Source organism: Girardinichthys multiradiatus, chromosome X (genome assembly GCF_021462225.1).
Source record: "Girardinichthys multiradiatus isolate DD_20200921_A chromosome X, DD_fGirMul_XY1, whole genome shotgun sequence".
NCBI classification, from domain to species: Eukaryota; Metazoa; Chordata; class Actinopteri; order Cyprinodontiformes; family Goodeidae; genus Girardinichthys; species Girardinichthys multiradiatus.
The window spans coordinates 27,445,827-27,459,296 of record NC_061817.1 but is presented as its reverse complement, the minus strand read 5'-3'; the positions used below and the strand labels follow the sequence as shown (position 1 = coordinate 27,459,296).

The following is a 13,470-nucleotide window of genomic DNA, read 5'->3' as shown; positions in this document are numbered from 1 at the left end:
CCACATCACATTGGTGATGCCATTACTATGGTCTTTTGCTCAGTAAGGGAGCTACAAAGTGCTACATGTCCTAATGTGGCTCATGCAATCACTTCCTTCAAACAAGGTAAAGTTTGCAGCACCTGTTTTTCACTGTTAATATGCAGCATGAGTGATTATAAGTAAATGTATTGAAACGAAGTTACTTAACAGGAGCATATCTGCCTGTCATCATGTAGTGCACACATACAGACTGACAGGATTTTAGTAGGTGTGGTACATTTATTTATTGGCTTCTGCTGAATGGCTCAAATCTGCTCCCCATGTGGTGATTTACAACCATACAGTTTAATATAAAATGGTAACATAATTTAATTCAACCCTCATAGTCAGCGTATTTAGGCTTTAATAAAAGCAAAAGTTGAAACATTTTTTTTGATTTTGCGTTATGTTGACAAAACATGCAAGATAAACAGAAATAATGTACAGAGAATAACAATAAAACACAGAATGTCGACCCATATAGAAAACTTACTTCTTGACAAATGAAAGTCTGTATAGTTCCAACAAAAAATAACATTCATTTTATTACCACTTTTAACATGTTTAATTGTGTAAGGACAAAAGATTGAGTTCTATATTGCATTACCAACACACATTAGAGCATATATGTGTGCGTTACATTTTTAAACCTCTAAGAACAAACCTGTATAAATAGATATAGCGAGAACTGTGCACTTAAAGTGAGACAACTGACTTCACTTTAAGCATCACCATCTAGTCAGATGGATCTTCACTGACACCCATCAGCAGATCTGAGACATGGGGTTGAACGACCAGTCAAACATTCTTCGCACTGACTCAAACTTTTCGATGAGTTTACTGAACGAAGGCCGATTATCAGGATTTGCATCCCAACACTGATCCATCAGCAACTTTACCTGTGAGAGGAAAAACATGAAAATACTGAGCCACCCAAACAAAATGTTGTATTTTCAAAGGAGACATATTATGATAATCTTTTTTTTATTTTATTAACTCAATAGCATATATTTGAAGACTGGAGGTTTTTATATTTTGAACAACTGACAGGACAACCAAAGCAATATTAGACTTTGTACCAGTTTCCCAAGAGTCTAAACTGTCAGAAGCCTCTATACAGCAGATGGACTGAGACTCAATTACTTTCAAACCTTGACAATAACAGCTGTCAGTGTCCTCTGCTCGTAAAAACACCACCGACTGAATGCTGACTGCATTGTGTTTTCGACCTGCAGACTTCATTTGATAAAGTACAGTTGTCAAATTTGTTTATTTCATTAGGCGAGACTCATGGAAACACTCTTAATCTTAATACAGGGTGCTTGGTTGAAAGTTTAACACCGAGTTTAAGCCGTTTCAATAATGACACCTTGTAATTATGGTTTTTAACAAAACTGTGATTATACTGATATCCATGAACATTTTATATAGGATAATAACACAAACTTTTAATACTGTTGTTACCTTAACAGTATGTCTTCATTAGGAGTTATTTAATGTTACCTCATGCGGGCAGTCCCTGGGACAAGGCAACCTTTGATTTTGCTCCAATAGCCTTATGAGTTTTATCACACTCATCTCTTCTTCCTTTCCTCCTGTCATTTCAATAAATTTCTATAAAAAACACACAGGAACCAAACATGCCTTTCAGACTGAGAATGCAACATGTTTTGACCATTCTTGCATTTAGTTGGAGAGTTGAGCCTGTTCATAACATACAGTTGGAGGACTCCGGCGACTTTCACAGCGCGTCAGGATCTCGTACAGGGTAACTCCAAAAGACCAAATGTCTGAGGCAAATGAGAATTTGAGCTCCTTCAAGCACTCGATGGCATACCTGAAAAAGTGAAAACCGTGCAAATAAAAGTGCTAAAAACATCCAAAATGTATCACATTAATATGGTGTGTGAACTGACCAGTAGACAGGACTGTCTCCGTCCTCACGGACCCGATAGTAGACCTCTCCTTCTGGGATGTACTTTGTCAGGCCAAAGTCTCCAATCTTTACTAAACCGCTGTTTTCCACCAAAACATTGCGGGCCGCAAGATCTCGATGCACATAGCGTTTTGAGTGCAGGTACTCCATTCCCTTTAAAAGAGTGCAACATATGGTTAAAAATCGTGATACTAAATATTTACGTGCAGACCATCCCAATTTGCAATAAAAAAAAAGAAACAGACTGGCAATAAATGTTCCAACCACAAACTATAATATATTTTAATAGGATTTTATGGGATAGACCCAAAAACAGTGGTGTAAAATTGTGAAGAGGGAAAAGGATACATGCTTTTCATTTATTTTTCTTATCTTAAAACTGTGCCATGCATTTGTATTCAGGTGCGTGTGTCAACACATCGTAGAACCACTTTTTGTTGCAATTACAGTTCCAGGTATTTTGTATGGAGTATGACTCCACCAGTTTAGAACGTCTAAACACCGGAATTTCTGCTCTTTCTTCTTCTGCTTCTTTGAAAAAAAAGCTCAAATTATGCCAGATCGGATGGGGAGCGTCTGCTGATTTTCAAAAGGATTTAGGTGTGGACTTTGATTGGACCATTCTAGTACATTAATATGCGTGGATCTAAACCATTCTATTTTAGCTCTGGCTATATGTTAACGGTTGTAGTAATGTTGGAAGGTCTAAGTCTTTTTCCGCCTTTAACAGGGTTTTTTTCCTAGATTTGCCCTGTGTTTAGCTCCATCTATCTTCCCATTATCTCTTACCAGCTTTCTTGTCCCTGCTGAAGATAAGAATCACTACAGCATGATGCTACCAAGTTACAGTGTGAAAATGGTATGTTTGGGGTGATGTGGATAGTTTTTCTCCACACCAAACACCAGAGCACTTTCTTCCACACTTGCTTTGTTTCCTACATGGCTTGTGTCAAACATTGTGAGTTTCTTTCACCAAAAGGCTTTCCAATGAACCCTTAGGAAAGCTATTATATATAAGGTTCCCTGGATTTCTTGCCACTCCTCCATGAAGGGCAGATTTGTAGACAAATACCTGTCCTAACCAGTACAAAGATTATCTGAACTGAGCTTTGGATCTTTTGATCTTCTCTAGAGTAAAGGACTATACATAGTCTGCAAGAACTTGGAAATGTGTTCTTTCTCTCAAGACTGTATGAATAAAATTACATCATTTTGTTCTTGCAGCCCTGGAATTGGGGGATCCTTGCTGGTTGTTCTTGATGCATATTCTAGCCAGAACGTTTTTTTTGGGTTGTATCCAAGAAATATGGGTGTGCTCAGTGAGAAAGACCAATAAAGACTTGCTGGTAGTTCTGCATTTTAGTTCTTGTGAACTATGTGATCTCCTTGCCACCAAGAACTTAGTAAAAGAAAAAATTTCTCGGTTTTTGCACAGCATGTATTGGCCTTAATATAGCACTACACAGCTTTATCCCTCACCAGTATGGTGGGTCCCTCGGTCTTCATGATGTTCCCTGATGTTCTCTAACAACCCTCTAAGACCTTCACAAAACAGTCAGATTTATATTGGATTTGAATGACACACATATTGACTCTACTCACTAATTAGCAAAAGCCAAATGGCTACTCCTCTATTTATTGGTATGAGATGAAAGAGGGCTGCATAATGTTCCAAAGTACAGCAAATTATAGTCCAAGCACGACATACTTAAGTGCTAAAACTCACCTGACACATCTGCTGAGCAAACATGAGGCACTGAGCTGCACTGGTTTTATTTTTAGGAAGATACTCTCGCAGACTCCCCAGAGGAAGGTATTCCATTATGAGCTGGACCTCTGGTCTTCCTGTAAGTGCACAATGCAGCGGTGTTTTTATTTTTCCATTTTATTATATTCAAAATGATGACCTGAACTAATGCTTAGCAGGCTGAGAGCTAAAAGCTTAAAATATTGCCATTCAACAAAAGCTGTGGTGTGCTTAGTATAGATTTTCAATTACTGAATGCAATATTCAGTTAACAGGGAACTATTGAGCAGAATGGATGTCAACAGATGTTTTAACATATTTGAAAGATGATGGCTAAGAGCTTACCGGCTTCAGTGCATAAGCCCTTGTACTTTACTATGTTACAGTGATAGAGAGACTTTAGGATTTCAATCTCCTTCATCCAGCCCTGAGGTGCATCTCCAGTTTCTTGCTTCAAAGCTTTTACTGCCACTAACTCTCCTGTCCCATCGTTGGATGGGTCATACATGTACAGAGTGACTTTTCCAAAGTGTCCCTGCAAACAGAGCAATGAGAATGATCACTTTCTTAACAGATGAGACTACAAAAGTATCCGTGCGGCGCTGAAACTCACCTCCCCTAAGTCTCTCATCTTTTTCAGGTATCGCTTTTGGAACACACTGGGGTCCATAGGTGGGAGAGTGTCCTTAGAGGATATATCTGGATCTGTGTGGATAAAATAATCTCCGTTAGCTAATTGCACAGAAACATGTCAAGCCAAACTTCAAAAGTAAGGTGTGCAGTTAAGGGCTGACTTTTCTTGATGAGTTCTGTGAGTTCTCTGAGGATAGTTCGGAATGAAGGCCTCTCATCGGGCTCATATGTCAAACACATGCTGATGAACTTGGCCAGTTCTTGGGAGGATGGCTCTGCCAGACGACCCTTTTGCTGGTAAAAACGCTCTTTCTGTTGGGTAGAGGAAGGTAAAAAGGACAACATTGCAGAATTTGTGGATGTTGGAGAAGAAGTACATTTTAAACTTGCAGCATGCACCTACCTCAGACAATGTGCTGCCTGTCATAGGAAGATCCCCATTATTGCAGATTTCAAGCAACGTGACACCAAAACTCCACTGGTCTGCAGCACTACCATTAGGAGCACCGGTGTCAACGCACTCTGGAGCAACCCAGGGTATCCGATCCAAACGTTCTACAGGGTGGAATAGAAAGCTCTAAATGAAAAGTCATTAACTAAGTGCATTAATCGTAATCTAAGACATTGGGAAACAGAGTGAATATTTAAAAAAGCTGCAAAAAAATAAATAAATAAATATATATATATATATATATATATATATATATATATATATATATATATATATATATACACACACACAGTACAGACCAAAAGTGTGGACACACCTGAAATGGTTTTCACTTCACAGGTGTGCCCTGTCAGGTTTAATAAGTGGGATTTCAAGCTTTATAAATGGGGTTGGGACCATCAGTTGTGTTGTGCAGGAGGTGGATACAGTACACAGCTGATAGTCCTACTAAATAGACTGTTAGAATTTGTATTATGGCAAGAAAAAAGCAGCTAAGTAAAGAAAAACAAGTGGCCATCATTACTTTAAGAAATGAAGGTCAGTCAGTCCGAACAATTGGGAAAACTTTGAAAGTGTCCCCAAGTGCAGTCGCAAAAACCATCAAGCGTTACAAAGAAACTGGCTCACATGAGGACCGCCCCAGGAAAGGAAGACCAGGAGTTACCTCTGCTGCAGACGATAAATTCATCCGAGTCACCAGCCTCAGAAATCACAGGTTAACAGCAGCTCAGATTAGAAAACAGGTCAATGTCACACAGAGTTCTAGCAGCAGACACATCTCTAGAACAACTGTTAAGAGGAGACTGTGTGAATCAGGCCTTCATGGTAAAATAGCTGCTAGGAAACCACTGCTGAGGACAGGCAACAAGCAGAAGAGACTTGTTTGGGCTAAAGAACACAAGGAATGGACGTTAGACCAGTGGAAATCTGTGTTTTGGTCTGATGAGTCCAAGTTTAAGATCTTTGGTTCCAACCACCGTGTCTTTGTGCGGCAAAGAAGAGGTGAACGGATGGACTCTACATGCCTGGTTCCCACCGTGAAGCATGGAGGCGGAGGTGTGATGGTGTGGGGGTGCTTTGCTGGTGATACTGTTGGGGATTTATTCAAAATTGAAGGCATACTGAACCAGCATGGCTACCACAGCATCTTGCAGCGGCATGCTATTCCATCCGGTTTGCGTTTAGTTGGACCATCATTTATTTTTCAACAGGACAATGACCCCAAACACACCTCCAGGCTGTGTAAGGGCTATTTGACCAAGAAGGAGAGTGATGGGGTGCTGCGCCAGATGACCTGGCCTCCACGGCAGATCGCTCTCCACGGTGTCTCCAGACTGTGTCACGTCTGTCACATGTGCTCAGTGTGAACCTGCTTTCATCTGTGAAGAGCACAGGGCGCCAGTGGCGAATTTGCCAATCCTGGTGTTCTCTGGCAAATGCCAAGCGTCCTGCACGGGTTGGGCTGTGAGCACAACCCCCATTTGTGGACGTCGGGCCCTCATACCATCCTCATGGAGTCGGTTTCTAACCGTTTGTGTAGACACATGCACATTTGTGGCCTGCTGGAGGTCATTTTGCAGGGTTCTAGCAGTGCTCCTCCTGTTCCTCCTTGCACAAAGGTGGCGGTAGTGGTCCTGCTGCTGGGTTATTGCCCTCCTACGGCCTCCTCCACGTCTCCTGGTGTACTGGCCTGTCTCCTGGTAGCGCCTCCAGGCTCTGGACACTACGCTGATAGACACAGCAAACCTTCTTGCCACAGCTCGCATTGATGTGCCATCCTGGATGAGCTGCACTACCTGAGCCACTCGTGTGGGTTGTAGAGTCCGTCTCATGCTACCACGAGTGTGAAAGCACCACCAACATTCAAAAGTGACCAAAACATCAGCCAGAAAGCATAGGTACTGAGAAGTGGTCTGTGGTCCCCACCTGCAGAACCACTCCTTTATTGAGAGTGTCTTGCTAATCACCAAAGATTTCCTCCTGTTGTCTTTTCCATTTGAACAACAACATGTGAAATTGATTGTCAATCATTGTTGCTTCCTAAGTGGACAGTTTGATTTCATAAACGTTTGATTTACTTGGAGTTATATTGTGTTGTTTAAGTGTTCCCTTTAATTTTTTGAGCAGTGTATATATATATATATATATATCTTTGTAACAATTCTAGTTCAAACACATTTGTTTACTACAGAGTAGATGAAAACACGCAAACCGGGTTGATGTATTTTTTTCAGACAGCTTTAAATACCACATTGTAGAGTGATGACAGCAAGGCAACAGGAAACAGATTACAGGAAGTGGTCTAGTTAAACCCATCAGTTTTTCCTTTATCTGACTGAAGTGATGAAAGCACTTCAAAGTTTGAAAACATCTGATATTGGTTGTGTTCAGTCCTTCACCAGATTATTGCTTTTGAGGTGCGGGGACTGACCTTCTCGTGAGAGGACATTCAGTGCAATTCCAGGATCACTCAGCTTGACAAAAGGAGAACAGCTAGGTTCAAGACCAGGCCTTGCCACCAGAACGTTCTTGGCACAGACATTTCCATGAACAAGTCGTTTTGTTTCCTATGGCAAAACAAAAACAACAACAAAATTGACACAAAAAGTGACTTTTTATGATGCATATGAAGGTTTTATATCCAGTTCACTCATTTGTTTGATGTAAAGTCAATTAGATCAATTATTTTTCACAAGAAACCACAGCCTGTACAGCCTGTGATTCAATAACAGTGAATTAATGTCCAATCATAAGGCTATATGACTGAGGGAAAATTATTATCCTAAAAGATCACCAGGTAACATAACAAAATATCTTGCATGAATGCTGTTAGACAATGACATTCTCTATTCTTTGCACCAGTTTGTAAGTTTATCTGGATATCAGTAATTATTAATGGTACACAAACATACTATCAGACAAACAAAAATGGGTTTAAACTCACAAGATAATTGAGAGCCCTCGCGAGCTGCAGAGCAACAATAAATTTCCACTGAGCGGTGACGGAGGCTTTCTGTTTGCGAAGAAAAACATCAAGAGGCCCATACTCCAAGTATTCCTCCACCATGATGTCTGTGCAGGCAGAAACAGGTTTAAGAGGTGTAGCTTGTTAAAATGCAACAGAAAAATGTAAACAAAGTGGCATTATCTTTAAAATAGAACAGACTAAGTGCAGTTTTGCATTCACCATGGTGTCACGATTTAAACATTTGACTGTACACATTAAAACATATGAGTGATAGGAAACCAAATGGGGAAGTCGCTAAAAGAAGAACTGAGGACATGAGACAGAAGTGTTATTGCCCTTACTCTCAGATCCTTTGACAGACACGCCATGCACAAACACCAGGTGACTGTGAGATACCTGGCTCATGAGGCTTGCTGTTTCAAAAAAGGCCTAAGACAAAAAAAAAAAAAAATCAGTAAACAAGTTAAGAATCTGATGCATGTATATAAAATCACATAGCTTACTAGAGCAATATCCTTATGGCTTTCGTCTAGGATTTTGAGAACCACCCGGATGCCTTTGCTTTGGGAAAGGTTGTTGTTAAACTCGTCATTTTCTTCTTCCCGCAACAATAAACGTCCTGCATAAATGTTAGTTCTTGTGCCGCGGCCCAAATGGTGATCCTGCCAGAGAACACAAAAGCATACCTAATTACTAACACAGAAGGAAACACACAGCCTGCATTAATATGTAGGTAGATAAAGTATGATCACCTGTCTTATCTCTTTGTCTTTGATCTGGTGAAAGCGAAGCTCTGTCAGGTTTAGGGGCAAACAGTCAGAGTGGGTGTGGTGGTCAATACCTTGCCTTTTCACCAGTAGGTTGGAGATCTCTGCAAGATGAAAGCCCCACAAAACTCGCATTGAGTCAAACTTATGTGGTGCCAGTGGAATAAAATAGTACAACATTTCTGGACGTCTAATGTGCAAACCTCCTTGTTTCGGTAAACAGCATTTTCTGACAGTAAAGTTGTCTGACCCAGACTTGAGCACATAGGTTTTGAGGCTGTCTGTGAGCTCCTTCACACTGGAGAAGTCTTTGTCCCAACCCTCCATGCAGAACACTGAGCCCTTCTGCTGGATGCGAAACTGCTTGTGGCTTGGTTTTGAACCATTCTGTGTATTAACAAAGTAAATACAGAATCTGAAAATTACTGTCTTACTGCGCAGCAATAATTCCCAGAGAGGTGCGTAGGTGTCAACTTACCTCGTTTCTGTTTAGCACAGCAAGGATGATGCGATGATAGTCGAGGGCACTCCAGCGAACATGGAAGGTTCCCTCCTCTCCTGCCTCCTTTTTCAGCTTGTGTAACACAAAGTCATCACTGCAAGCACACCACATGATATAACTCGTTCTTTATAATCCGATTGTGTCCGACTATGCCTGGATTAGACGAGAACTCACTGCATAGGTCCGTGCAACAGATTTGCTTCACTCAACACCACCCTTGGGGGCGCCACTTCATGACAAAGATAGTGGTGGGCGTCTGCAGTCAGCCGGTAGTACCCATCTAGCAAGGAGATGAAGGAACGGGCCTCCTGGCTGGAGTTCATCTGTACCTCCTACATATACATAGAGAAACACCACTAGCTTACAAACCACGCTTCCACCTGGAGACAAGTTTAAAACTTAACAAAATGCCCAAAGCAAAAAGCAAACCCAGTGTACTTAGTCACACACTTATAAAACAGATAAAGCACACATATAGCACCCTTTTGTGGTAAAGATTTCTATAAAGCAATGTAGCTGAAGCACTTTTGTAATTCGTGCTTTACTTTTTCAAAACTGATCAGATGGTGCGGAAACATTTATATCAACAATTAAAAATCCTGAGTTTCAAATATCTTGTTTCTCTGGGGTATAAATATTAGGTGCCACACCTCTTCAAAATGGGAAAGACAAGAAGTAAGGAAAAGCAGGGAAATGGCAGTAAAGAAAACAGCTCACCTAAACATGCATATAGTTAAGCCCAAAATGATTTGTACCCAACAGATTTAGATTTGAAATTGATTTCATTCAACAAAGACATCTTTTTTTTCTGATAGGAAATGAGACAATGATCTCTCAAAAGACAATAAAATTATGTAAAATGAGTAATTTTGAAAACAATTTCAGTTTTTATTTACATTTGATTAAATGACATCAATAATTCTCAATAATAAATGGAAAAATCTTTACTGACAGTATGGCAATAAAACCCTTCTATGAGGTTTCCACTGGTATTTTGACTATTTATCTTTAGTGATGAGCTTCTTTCCATCACCCTAATCTTTAGCTCCACAGTTTCACATTCAAGTCAGGACTCTGGTAGAGCAACTCCAAAATGTTAAAATTTAAAAACAGATTTCTTTAAACCACCTAAATCTGACAGGGATATGAATAATTTTGGGCTTAACTGTATATCCACAGTTACAGCCATAATTCAGATGGTAAGGGTAAAAGAAAATTTCAGTGTTAGAAAACTGGAGAGAAGAATGCGTAAAAATGCTAAGCTTGGGTCAATAAGTATTCATAACAACCATCAGATACTATCAACATGGGAAGCATGCCAAGACACAGCAGTTTGTGTGGAGTTTGTTAAGCATTTCTACAAGTAACTGGAACTATGTGCTTTGATCAGATGATGGCAATGTTATAAAATAAAGGACGACAATTAACACCAACTTTTCAAAAACTGAATAATCTGCCAAGTGCATTAACTAATGCAAACTAAATCAACATTTGTGATGTGTCATAAGCACATTTACCAACTAAAACCTGAAAAGTACTCTCACCATGCTGTGATTGTTCTGAGTGCTAATGCACACATTAGCTTCAGTAATGGCGATGTGAGTTATTTCGCGGAAATCACAGAAGGAGGTCCATTTATCAGGAGGATTTGATACAGACTGTTTTGATGTTTTCGTATTCACATAGCCCCTCCTGTGGTAGGAGTTTTCCTCTGCCTTGATCAAGAAAGCATGAGAAATGTTAAAGAGAAAGGATGTGTCACAGAATTCCAATGTTAAACCGTCTTGAGTGCTGGCAAACCTTTTGAGTTTTCAGCATCCTCCATTGAATCCCCTTAATGCCGGACACCATTATCTCATGTGTGAGTGGAGCTCTGAAGTCATCCTTTGATATGTCATCGCTTTGGTTGACGCTGGAGTAGGAGCTGCTTTCTTCCCCGTCCTCCCTCAGTTGCAGGTGAGTTACAGAGAATGTCTCTGTTCCGAAACTTGGAACCAAGTTTTCAAGGGTGGAGATGTACTTATACATGATCTCGTGGGCACCCAGCTGCCCCTTTCCTACAGTATGCTGCTGGAAGTTCTGCACAAATTCAGTAAACACCCGGCGGATCCTGATTTTAGTCAGAAAGTTGTCTCTGGAAATGTTCTCCGCAAATGTTCTTGGAATGCAGTTCTGGAAGCTGAAGATAGAAACAGAGTCAAATAAAGACATAGCCATATCACAGTAGCAATATCCATTTAAAACACTTCTAGGACTAGAAAAATAAAAAACAACACCGTAGCATTGTTTCCAGGGTAATTACCCAATTTTTCCAGCAACTTCCTGTAAGGTACACTTTTCTTGCATTGCGAGGTGTGAAAGGTGGAGTACAGCCATTCCCAAGCTCTCGTTTTTGAAGCGATTGTTTTCCTCAGACTGCGGCTCTTCCGCATAATGCACAAATTCATGCTTAGCCTAAAATGAAGACCGAAGATGCAGCATTTGCATCTCTTTGCTTATGAACAAAATAAATAATTAAAGCTCAATAGAACCTCCTCATACCATGTTTAATACATACCTGGGCAAACAGATACTCCAAGGATGTCATATCGAGAAGAGGGGAACCTGTATGATCTGTACTGGATTTGAGGGCGTAGCGGGACACAGTCGGTTCCTTTTCATTCAGTCCATGCCAATTCCGAAAGTAAAACCTGGACAGAAGCAAAACAGACCACTTGCATAAATACTCTCCTTGTGTTTGAGCAGTAGTCCGTGTGCATCATTATGCAAACACAAACTAACCTCATGCAGTAGTGAACCACTTCACTGGATTTCTCGTCTGGACTGAAGACATGGTTTGGACTGTACCAGCAGTTCGTTTTCGGGTTGTACAACGCAAATAAGACATGACACAGTGGTGTTATCCCTATGGGAGAGACCTTAAGGTTAAACCCAGCACAACATAAAAGAAACTCTAACAAATTGTCCTCCATTTTGGTGCTTGAGGTCAGCTGTCACTCTCACCTACAGCTTCTGCACCTGAGATGCACAGCTCCTCCGCTGTGACATCTCCACTGGTGTGAGACAAATATCTCTCCCCTTCTTTAGTCCAAAAAAGGTAGACATGGATGCCCTGAGACTGATGGACATCATTCGGGCCTGGGATCTTTCCCGACTTTAAACTACCTGATTTTTTAGGCATGTTGGAAATGATCACTGGCAGAAAGACAGACAGACCAAGTAGTCAGTGACTCATCCGCACTTACGTCGACATCCAAGCTTTCGCTAAGATTCAGGAAGAGGAACTACAAAATGGCACTGTAAACTATTTTAAAACAACAAGCTCTACGTATCTGCTTTTTAAAATGATGTTTTTAAAACGTATATCTTGAAAACTGACAACAAAACGGTCAACAACTTGACTACCTGATTATGTTGTTTTGAGGCCTTCCGGGATTACAACTTGTCAAACTTACTGTCTACACCACACATAAAGCCTTAAAGCGAAATACACCACAGCATTATTCACATATAAAAGTATATAGACAACAAAGGCCGCGTCACAGAGCTGCCAAAAGCCAGCGCTAGTTGCAATTAATGCGATTTCATAATAAGGCAATACACGAGGCTCCGTGTTTATAAACATCGCCGTGGTTTAAATGTGTCCGTACACTTCACAGAAACGTGCAGAAATCTTACCCGTAACGTCGAGCTCGTTTGAAACGCGTTATTTTAACACAGACACGGCGCAATGAGCTTCATTATTTACGGAGCGTATTTTCCGTTCACCACTTTCTCTCTCTCTCTCTCCTCTCTCTGTTTCTTGTGAACTGTGAGAGAGTTGCGACAGGACGCTGCTTCCCGAAAACAACGTGACCGCTCCCTCCTCCGGCTGCTTCAGTAGGCAGGTCCCTTCATGCACGTAGCCGACGCTACGTCCAGGAAAGGAAATACCCGTCAATCACACAGAAGCAGGAAATTACTGATATTTAACAACAAATCAGTTTAATCATTATTGCTTTTAATACCAAATTATAACATACTAATATTATAATTTTGTATACTGTAAATGCTACTATTTATAAATACAACGACTAGTAATACTACTACTACTACTACGATTAATAATTATATTAACTAAAGTGCCTAACTGATGTGCAAGAAAATAATGTACAGAACAATGGCATGGGGTAAAAAAAAAAAAGTTACATATATGTTATTATTGTGATAAAATGGTATAATGCTCTCCATACTTGGACAATCTCTTTGAACAATAAACCAGACTGGACAAACTTTTACAAAAAACGTGCAGAAATAAAATGTGCCAATTTTACATTCAAGGGAAATAAATTTATTTAAAAGTATTCAACCTAATAATTGTAACCATCTGTGATAAAACTAGACATCCCATAAATTATCGCTGTAGATGTTGGATACCTGAAACACTTCTATCCTGCAGATAATTT

The 13,470-nt window shown here is 40.3% G+C and overlaps 1 protein-coding gene across 1 annotated transcript; it reads right to left on the bottom strand.

Annotated features, from left to right (window-relative positions):
• Window positions 1-241: 241 nt before the first annotated feature.
• On the bottom strand, window positions 242-12,881 carry LOC124863341 (non-receptor tyrosine-protein kinase TYK2-like). The gene is made up of 24 exons (XM_047357680.1): window positions 12,704-12,881; window positions 12,029-12,220; window positions 11,807-11,930; window positions 11,583-11,715; window positions 11,328-11,479; window positions 10,826-11,204; window positions 10,570-10,740; window positions 9,200-9,357; window positions 9,002-9,119; window positions 8,727-8,910; window positions 8,509-8,627; window positions 8,260-8,418; window positions 8,098-8,185; window positions 7,733-7,860; window positions 7,220-7,355; window positions 4,741-4,892; window positions 4,499-4,649; window positions 4,318-4,409; window positions 4,050-4,239; window positions 3,684-3,802; window positions 1,938-2,110; window positions 1,741-1,858; window positions 1,525-1,635; window positions 242-920 (listed from the first exon to the last, which is right to left on the bottom strand). The coding sequence occupies exons 2-24, from the start codon at window positions 12,204-12,206 to the stop codon at window positions 786-788; spliced, it is 3,468 nt and encodes a 1,155-aa protein (XP_047213636.1). The 5' UTR covers window positions 12,207-12,220; window positions 12,704-12,881; the 3' UTR covers window positions 242-785.
• Between the last annotated feature and the right edge of the window lie 589 nt (window positions 12,882-13,470).

Excerpts from the sequence above, each read along its gene's own strand:
- LOC124863341 (XM_047357680.1), bottom strand. The coding sequence starts at position 12,206 with ATGCCTAAAAAATCAGGTAGTTTAAAGTCGGGAAAGATCCCAGGCCCG. Across the intron at positions 8,419-8,508 it reads AAGACAAAGAGATAAGACAG|GATCACCATTTGGGCCGCGG; the intron begins GTGATCATACTT and ends GTTCTCTGGCAG. Across the intron at positions 2,111-3,683 it reads TTGCTCAGCAGATGTGTCAG|GGAATGGAGTACCTGCACTC; the intron begins GTGAGTTTTAGC and ends ACTCTTTTAAAG.